We start from the raw sequence: 10,000 nt of genomic DNA, 5'->3' as shown, positions 1-10,000 counted from the left end.
CCAATGGGCAGAAGTGGTCTGGGTGCCTGGAGTGTCCCTTTAATCTCAGTTTACAATGAAAATTATGGCAATAGTTTACAACACTGGCATATTGTACATAAAGTTTCCTCAATACATTAAACCGGGTATAAAAATAAGTTTGCTCTTATTAACTTCCCACCATGTTATTGTACATTATCTAAAATGCTGTGTCCTGTAGGATGTGTCATTATATATTATATTGAGAGTCAATATAGTTTGCAGAGCTGTACAAAAAACTAGGTGTATCAAGTAAATTGTAGCAAACTCGTTTTTAGGAATATATATATATATATATATATATATATATATATACACACACACACACACAGATGTGTACAGAATTTACACTCAAACATGTTTACAAATACAACATCGCACACATGCTCATTGCTCAAGTGACGTGTAAGAAGATAGAGGTTTAGAATGTAGCTGGATATATCATATTTATATATAACTTTGCAGGTGTAGTTTGATCAAACATGATAAATACACACAGATTACTATAATGTGCAGGTACATGTATGCATGCATGCATGCTGTCACGGTGTCTCACCTGCTCATCTTCCTGCATTGATGCTGCCAGAGGGAGTCCGTCCGCCACACGGGCGATCATCGTTAACAGAACCATCGCAGCGAGGAAAGCAGTGAGCTCAGCCCGGTGTCCCGCTGAAGATGAGCTGGCCGGAAGTATTTCTCTCCACCCTCTGCTCCGCTGGCAGTGACAGAGTCCGAGCGTTAATTGCACCCCGGCGGCGACTGGCTCTTAGGTTCCGGGTTACCAAGGTTCCGGCCTGTAGAATGCAGGAGAACGTAGAATGTTGGTGAGAGGAAGGGGTCCGTTCGATACCATTATAACGTGCCCCGTCCCGATATATCTGTGTGATACTTTACAGATGTCTGTCATTCTTATACATATGAAGTGCTGCCTTGCAGTATGTGTGACCAATATGCTGTATGGAGGTTGCATTCAATATGAACTGATTTCTATCATGTGACGAGCCACTTCTACAATCTTCATTCACAAAGGCAACAGTCTTCATTTGCTGCCCATGTGTACGTTAAACATCTAAAGCACACTACCTTGCTGAAGTTCTTTTTATGAACATTATGTACTCTTTTTTTTTTTTTCCTTTTTATTCAATAAAAAGTGCACATTTCAAAAGGGAATTTTTAAAATTAACTTGTATAAATTAACATAGGTACATCTTCCCTTTAGCTCAGACAGGGCTGCCATCAGAGATGTTGGGCCCCCTGACAAAGCACAAGGTCTGGGGCTCCGTCCCTACCTCCCCCCCTCTCTGAATGCAGAGTGTTAATGTGTAGTGAATGCAGAGTGTGTGTTAGTGTCACTAGTGGCTGTCTCACTGACAGTCGCTAGAGGTGCTTCCACCATTTTAAGACACTGAACGTCCATAGGAAAGCATTGAGTAATGCTTTCCTATGGGCGGTTTGAATGCGTGCGCGGCTCTTGCCGTGCATGCTCATTCGGAGCTGAGAGGCGGAGGGATCCGCAGCGCCATGGGAGTCCGGCGCTGGAGAAAGGTAAGTGCTGAAGACACACACACTCTCATGAACAAATGCATACACACTAGCTAACAGACACACACATTTACTGACAGAGACACACTCAGCGGCAGACATACATACACACTCACTTACAAAACATACACTCTCACTTACAAACACACACTCACAAACAGACATCAAACAGACTCACTAACACACACACACAAACACACTCAGTAACAGACACACACAGTAACACACTCACTGACACTCACTAGCAGACACACACACTAACACAAACACCAACACTCACACTAACACACACACTCACTAACACACACTCACTCACACACACACTAACACACACTCACTCACACACACACTAACACACACACACTAACACACACACACTCACACGTGTTTTTTTTTTTTTTTATTTAATCCCCCCAGCCTCCCTACCTTTTGGAGTGCTGAGGGGATTCCCTGGGATCCAGTGGTGCTGCTGGGCTCCTAGGCGGCTGGTCAGGCCATTGCGCGAGGGAGCACTCTCCCCTGAGTGCTTCCTCTTCAGCTCCCTCGCGCGCCGCTTAGGGATGCCGGCGCCGGAAGATGACGTCATCTTCCGGCTCCGGTATCAGTGCGGTGCGCGAGGGAGCTGAAGAGGAAGCACTCAGGGGAGAGTGCTCCCTCGCGCACCGGCCAGCCTGACTGCCCGCCGGGTGTAAGCAGGGCCAGCCTCGGGGGGCCCGGAGGTGGCCGGCTTCAGGGCCCCCCAGGAGAAGAGGCTGGCCCAGTGGGTACATACAGGGTCGCAGGGGCGGCCGGGCCCCCTGGTGAGCCGGGCCCGGTCGCAGCCGCGACCCTGGTATGTACGCCACTGCTCTCACCTTGACTACTGCAATCCACTTCTCAGTGGTCTTACGTGCTCCCAACTTGCCCCATTGCAGTCTATAATGAATGCAGCAGCGAGGCTCACCTTCCTGTCTGCCCGCACCTCCCACGCCTAGGGCTCAATATAAAATTCTGGTTCTTGCTTTCAAATCTCTACATAATGCTACTCCCACCTATCTATGCTCCCTAATAAACACGTGTATGTCCCGAATAGACCCCTACGCTCTGCCGAAGACTTGCGTCTATCCTCTAGTTGTACTCCCACCTCTGATGCTCATATCCAAGACTTCTGTAGGGCTGCACCGTTCCTGTGGAACTCCTTTTCCTTTTCCATTAGACGCTCACCCAGTCTCCACTCCTTTATAAAAATCATTAGAAACTCACCTTTTCACAAAAGCATATCAATTAAACTGTTAATGGCTAAAAAAAACACACACACTAAGTCTTCATTGAATACTATTCTACCAATCTACTTCCATAATACTTCCCTTACCTTTTGTGTCACTTTGATACCGGAGAAACTGACGGAAGCCAAGCACAGAGAGATGGACACAGGTTTCTTCAGGAAGGAAGAGATTCTTTATTCGATTCACCGACCGGGACTCAGAGGGACTAATGTCACCAAAAAACAGCAAAGTCTGAGCCCTGATCATACAGTGTAGGTCCCTTATATAGGCATGTAGCTCCTCCCATAATCAGTTCAACCTACACATACTCTTATCCATCAACCGAATAGAGACTAAATTCCTGTTTGACCACATGGCTTGCCCAGCACGATGGAGAAGGGGAAATATTCGTATATCCTGTATTCCTACATATGCTCCTTACACTACTGATTGTATCTTAGCTACGTGTAACTGACTAACTGATTCATCAACATATGCAAGTGCACATACCACATGGCAATCTTGTCCTAGTAAATTTATTTTTACTGATATTCCACCACATTCCCCCCTTTGATGCTTCTGATATTTCACAATTCCAGATGCATCACTTAACCATAGTTTGCTTACACCTCAAGTTGCCATGAACCAGACCAGACTTTGCGACTCCCTAAAGATACAAATCCCTCAACATTCCTCTTCCTGTACTAATTCTCCCTGATTTAGAGCCTCATACCTATATATAGCCATTATCTGTGCAGCAGCCTTTCTCTCTGCTATATTCTCTATAATGCTCTGCACAGACCTAACTACCAAAGGAATCAGACATGGTAGGAGAAGGCACAGCATCAAAATTAGCATGACTCCACCTACCAATGCCTTAAGTCCTCCAAACTGCTCATACCAATTACCAAACCAACTACTTGGATTATACCCTTTCCATACCTGGGTAGGCACATGCGCTAGTTTAACCATATGGCTAGTAAGCTCAGCTATTGCTTGCCCTTCATCATCTATTTGAAGACAACAATTGCTTAGGTTAAACTTCCCACATACACCTCCCTCTACTGCCAATAGGCTAATCTATTTTGGTAAACGGCTGTCCTCATCCTAGTATTATGTTTCGCTAGGAGATTGAGCGCTTGCGATGTTTCATTGTTAATTATCTCAACCACTGCCTGTAACCTTATAATACGGTTGAGCATATATATTGGGGTTCTATATCCAAAAGTACCATCCTCTGCCCACGTAGCTGGCCCATAATAATCTATAATACGCTGGCGAGGCCACTCATTATCTTCCCCGGTACCTATCTCTAGGGGTCCCCTTTTCTTTCTATGATTCACATCATATACCTTAACTCCCAAAGTCTCTCCTGTTTCAATAGGTAACAAGAAGAAGGATGGTTTGAGCATACCTAACACACATGCCCCTTCCCAGTCCTGTGGTAACTCCGAATAGGCTTTCTTACCACAGATCCAGTACAAATTTGCTGGGGCTTTCCAACTCGATGTAGCAGATAGGTCAAACCACACATCCTTTAAATTGGTATAACTTGCAAACGGGTTAGGTGGTTCTGAGACATTTGAAGCTGACCACCAAGTTGTATTCTTTGTATCATCATCATAAGCTTTTTGCCCTAGACAAGTCAATTCTCCTACAGATGTATTAAACATTATTCCTTTCCTTGCTATGCAAACAAAACCTATAATGGAGGTCTTTAATCGCCACTCAGATTTACCTCTAACACTCATTTGATAATCAGCTTGAGAAGATGTTATCTGTTCAATTGTCTCAGAACCGGAATACATTACCTCCTTTGCTTCCCAGGGCCATTGGTCTCCCATATTAGTACCTCCACACACATAGCAGTTGGTTATATTAAGACTACCGGCAATACTCTCGGCTAGATCAATAAACAAGTTCTTAGCATTATGGGGGATCTTATTCTCTACACTCATCTCCTCGTAGAAAGAATGGAAAACCTGATGAGTCTGGGCTGCCACGGTATCGGTCTCTATTCCTATAAATAATATTGTCCCAGGATCCAAACCTGTCCCATATATCTGGAACCCAAATAAGTTTCCGAACCTATCTATAAACTGTTCAGGATTATTAATAAGTATATGGACTGGGTTACACTCCATAGACTTACAATATGGTTTGGTAGGCAACTTAGTAACAATCATATCCTTATCTTCTGTCTGTCCCCAAGTTGCCCACCCTACACAAGACCAATATGGACAATAATTATAATTATTTGGGCATTTTGGATCTATATACTTGTTCTTACTACTGGGGCAAATATACTTATCATTAGACCCATACGTTCTTTCCCATTTAAGATCCCCGCATACATTCCACGGTTCCACGATATCGCCTTACATGCATCAAATAGCAGAACACCCGAAGAATGTACGGTTTCTAGTATTGTCTTATTTATTAGGGTCCCCTGTGAGTCTCCATTCCGAAGGTCAACCAAATTGTACGGGGTTAAAACTCTGGACTAAAACACTTAGGTTCTCCTACTCCTAAATGGCATACACTATAATCTATACCTAAGTATCTACACTTAGTTACATATCCTTTACACTCATATTGTGAATGCCAAATAAGGGTCTGGGAAATATGATTACCTGTTTTTGTAGTCTTAATGTGTCAGGGTACCTGTGGTCTCTACCTCCGAAAGAGGTAGAGACCTGGTCATTCCCCCATCCGGACGGTCTGATGGCTCCCTTCCTCGCGGTCTTTCCGGTCATGCAAGGCCGGCCGCGAGGGAGTGTCGGCCTTTTACAGCATCAAGTCCGGAAGTCGACGTCAGGACACTCCCCGGAACGACCTGTCAGTCAAGTGCTGCAGATCCAATCAGGACGCCTCGGAGGCGTGGTTACTTTTCTGAACAGGGTATTTAACGGAGCTTCTTTCATTAGCTCATTGCCCTGTCGTGGTTCTAGCTTGTTCTAGTCACTCAGTGTTTGTTTTCTGCTTATCCCTTTTGGTTTTGACCCGGCTTGTTTATTCTACTCTGCTTACCTCTGTACCCTTGACTCGGCTTGTCTCTCGCTTACCTGTCTTCTGTTACCCTCTACCTCGGCTTGTCTTTGACCATTCTCTACAGTACTACTTACGTTAGTCCGGCCATTCTAAGGTCCGGTATACGTATCTGGCTACTGTTTGTACGCTGCGTGTTGGATCCCTGTCCCGATCCTGACATTACGACAGGGCCAATGGATCCTGCAAGTACAAACAGTCAGCTTGCTTCTCCGGATCCTAGGTTTGAAGCCATGGAATGAATGGATCAGATGGCGCTTGCGCTACAGGCACTATTATCTCGTGCCAATAACCCACCAGAGGAGATACGTAATACCCCTATTTCTCCTGTCAGTCCAGGTCTAGAGGTAGCCACAGTGGGTGCTTCTTCTCGTATTACCCCCCCAGTACGCTATGGTGGGGCTCCTGAGAAGTGTCGTGGTTTTTTAAACCAAATTAGTATCCACTTTGAGTTGCAACCTCGCTCCTATCCTACGGATAGGGCAAAGGTAGGATTTATTATCACCCTACTTATTGAGAAAGCTCTGAGATGGGCCAACCCACTATGGGAGAACGATAACCCATTAGTATATAATTATAACGCTTTTGTAGCTGCTTTTAGAAGAACATTTGACCCTCCAGGTAGAAAGGTCAATGCAGCCAGATTACTGTTGCGCCTGAGACAGGAGAACCGAACACTGGTGGATTATGCACTAGAGTTCAGGTCTCTGGCGTCTGAAGTCAAGTGGAATGAGCAGGCGTATATGGATGTATTTTTGAATGGCCTATCTGATATAATCCTTGATGAGGTTGCTACCAGAGAACTCCCTGAGAATTTAGAAGATTTAATTTCGTTCATCTCTCGTATAGATGAACGTTTAAGAGAGAGACAGAACACTCGAGAGAGGAACCGGAGACCTTCTTTTAGGTTAGCCCCCGCTTTTCCAAGTCCTGACTCCACGGTATCCTTGCTTCATGAACCTATGCAGTTAGGGTATACCCGCCTCTCTGAGGAGGAAAGACAGTACAGGAGAAGAGAGGGTTTGTGTATGTATTGTGGAGCCAAAGACCATTTACTCTCGAACTGTTCTAACCGCCCGGGAAACGCTCGCACCTAAGTCTCTCTAGAGGACAAGCCTTGGGTGTGTCTATTTTGTCATCTACACCTAATTATAAAGATCACAGGCTTCTGCTACCAGTTTCCTTAACTTGGGAGAAGGAAGTAGTAAGGGCTATGGCATTGATAGATTCCGGTGCTGCTGAGAATTTCATCGACCAAGCCTTTGCTATTAAAAACAATTTCCCATCCCAGCTAAGGGAGACACCCTTGGCCGTTGAGGCCATAGATGGTAGACCACTACTAGATCCTGTTATCCTTCGTGAGACCTTACCCATTAATTTAAATGTTGGTATCCTACACGTGGAGAATTTATCGCTTATGCTCATTTCGTCCCCTTCCGTTCCCATAGTTCTGGGGTACCCATGGTTGAAGAAACATAACCCTATTATCGATTGGGAGTTAGGGGAGATACTCTCGTGGGGCCAGGGATGCCAGGATAGGTGTTTATGCAAGGTTTCTCCATTGGCTAATATTAACATACCGGACAGTTCTACTCAGTCCACAGAAAGACAGATACCAGACCTTTACCTAGACTTAAAGGCAGTATTTGACAAAAAGAATGCCGATTCTTTGCCACCCCACAGATCATTTGATTGTAAAATTAACCTTCTACCCGGTACTATGCCTCCGAGGGGCCATGTATACCCTTTGTCTGTTCAGGAAAACTCGGTTCTAGAAGAGTATATTCGGGAAAATTTAGAAAAGGGATTCATTAGGAGGTCTTCTTCTCCGGCCGGGGCTGGATTCTTTTTCATTAAGAAAAAGGATGGCACGCTGAGACCTTGTATCGATTACCGAGGCTTGAATAAGATAACTGTCAAAAATGCCTATCCTATCCCACTGATTACCGAGTTATTTGATGGTCTTAAGGGCTCCAAAATCTTCACCAAGTTAGATCTCAGAGGGGCACACAATTTGGTGAGAATCCAGCATGGTCACGAGTGGATGACTGCATTCAATACCCGGTATGGCCACTACGAATACACTGTTATGCCATTCGGACTTTGCAATGCTCCTGCTGTATTTCAAGAGTTGATTAACGAGGTACTTAGGGAGTTTCAACATGATTGTGTTATTGTTTACCTGGACGACATATTAATACACTCTAAGGAGATTGAGACTCACCATAGACAGGTCAGAAAGGTTTTACACAAACTTCTGCAACATGGTCTATACTGCAAATTGGAGAAGTGCACTTTTGATCAGTCTCAGGTAGACTTTCTTGGGTACGTGATTTCTGGGGAAGGTTTTAAAATGGATCCTGAAAAGCTCCAATCCATTTTAGACTGGCCTTTGCCCAATGGACTCAAGGCTATCCAAAGGTTTATTGTTTTTTCCAACTACTACAGGCGCTTTATTAAGGGATACTCCTCTATCATTGCGCCTATTACCAATATGACCAAACAAGGGGCTGATACTAAGAACTGGTCTAAGGAGGCTCTTGGTGCTTTCAAGACTCTCAAGGAACTTTTTGCCTCGGCTCCCATTCTAGTCCATCCTGATACGACTCTGCCTTTCTTGCTGGAGGTCGATGCCTCGGAGACAGGAGTTGGGGCTGTTTTGTCTCAAAGGTTAGGGGTGGACAAGCCGTTACACCCTTGTGGTTTCTTCTCTAAAAAATTATCTGGGCCTGAGAGCAGATATGACATCGGGGAGAGGGAACTGTTAGCGGTCATTAAGGCTTTAAAGGAGTGGAGACATTTACTGGAAGGGACATTACACCCTGTTACTATTTTAACGGATCATAAGAACTTGTCTTATATTGGGGAGGCTAAGCGCTTATCCGCCAGGCAGGCTCGTTGGTCCTTGTTCCTCACTCACTTTAATTATGTACTTACGTATAGACCTGGGTCTAAGAACTCTAAAGCCGATGCTTTGTCTCGTCAATATGAACCATCCACTATAACTGAACCAGTCCTGTCCTCCGTAGTTCCTAAGGGGAATATCATCGCTAACACGAGTCTCAGGATTCACTCTCCATTGCTTTCCGAGATCATGAAGTTTCAGCATTTGGCACCCAAACAGACTCCTGGGGATCGACACTTCGTTCCGGCCGCTCTCCAAATAGAGGTGCTACGCTGTCTCCATAACAGCAAGGTGGCTGGGCATCCTGGCATCCGCAAGACATATGCTCTGGTCTCTAAAGATTTTTGGTGGCTTGACTTACGTAAAGATATTAAAGAGTTTATCGGGGCATGTGAAGTTTGTACCAAGACCAAGCTACCTCATTCGCTTCCATGCGGATTTCTGCACCCTTTAGAGGTTCCTGAAAAACCTTGGGCCTGTCTGGCAATGGACTTCATTGTTGATTTGCCTATCTCTAAAAAGCAGACTGTCATCCTCACTGTCGTGGATAGATTTACTAAAATGGCTCACTTCATTCCCTTACCTAAACTCCCATCTTCGCCCGAATTAGCGGAGATATTCGCTAGGGAGATTTTCCGTTTGCATGGGATACCTTCACAAATTGTCTCTGACAGAGGATCCCAATTTGTTTCCCATTTTTGGAAATCTTTCTGCTCCCAACTAGGCATCAAGATGAATTACTCCTCTGCCTATCATCCTCAGTCCAATGGAGCTGCTGAACGCACTAACCAAAAAGTTGAACAATATTTACGTTGTTTCGTTTCTGAACACCAGGACGATTGGGTCGGTTTAATTCCTTGGGCGGAGTTTGCACATAACAATCTCATTTGTGATTCTACACATTCTAGCCCTTTTTTCCTGAATTATGGCTTTCATCCTTCCATCCTTCCTTCGGAGTCTTCTTCTCAAGGGTACCGTCGGTGGATGTTCATGTTGCCAATTTAAGGAAGTTGTGGGATCAAACTCGACAAATCCTTCTGCACAATTCTATGCTGGTTAAAAAACACGCTGACAAACGTAGAAGGGCAGCATCGGTGTTTGTTCCAGGCGATAGAGTATGGTTAAGTACTAGAAACATTCGGTTAAAAGTGCCGTCCATGAAGTTTGCTCCTCGATATATTGGACCTTACAGGGTTATGTCTCAAATTAACCCAGTTGCGTATCGTTTAGCGTTGCCTAATGC

At 44.8% G+C, this 10,000-nt stretch overlaps 1 protein-coding gene across 1 annotated transcript in view; it reads right to left on the bottom strand.

Annotated features, from left to right (window-relative positions):
• The window catches only part of SEC22B (SEC22 homolog B, vesicle trafficking protein), a 55,860-nt gene extending 55,120 nt beyond the window's left edge, over positions 1 to 740 (bottom strand). Inside the window, exon 1 of the mRNA XM_063426982.1 lies at positions 575 to 740. Coding sequence (XP_063283052.1) covers positions 575 to 649 — 75 coding nt within the window. The 5' untranslated portion in view covers positions 650 to 740. The remainder of the gene's footprint in view (positions 1 to 574) is intronic.
• Positions 741 to 10,000: the final 9,260 nt, after the last annotated feature.

The sequence above is a fragment of the Pelobates fuscus genome, chromosome 7, assembly GCF_036172605.1.
Source record: "Pelobates fuscus isolate aPelFus1 chromosome 7, aPelFus1.pri, whole genome shotgun sequence".
Classification (NCBI taxonomy): domain Eukaryota; kingdom Metazoa; phylum Chordata; class Amphibia; order Anura; family Pelobatidae; genus Pelobates; species Pelobates fuscus.
Note: the sequence above shows the minus strand (reverse complement) of the source record. Positions and strands in the feature narration are given on the sequence as shown.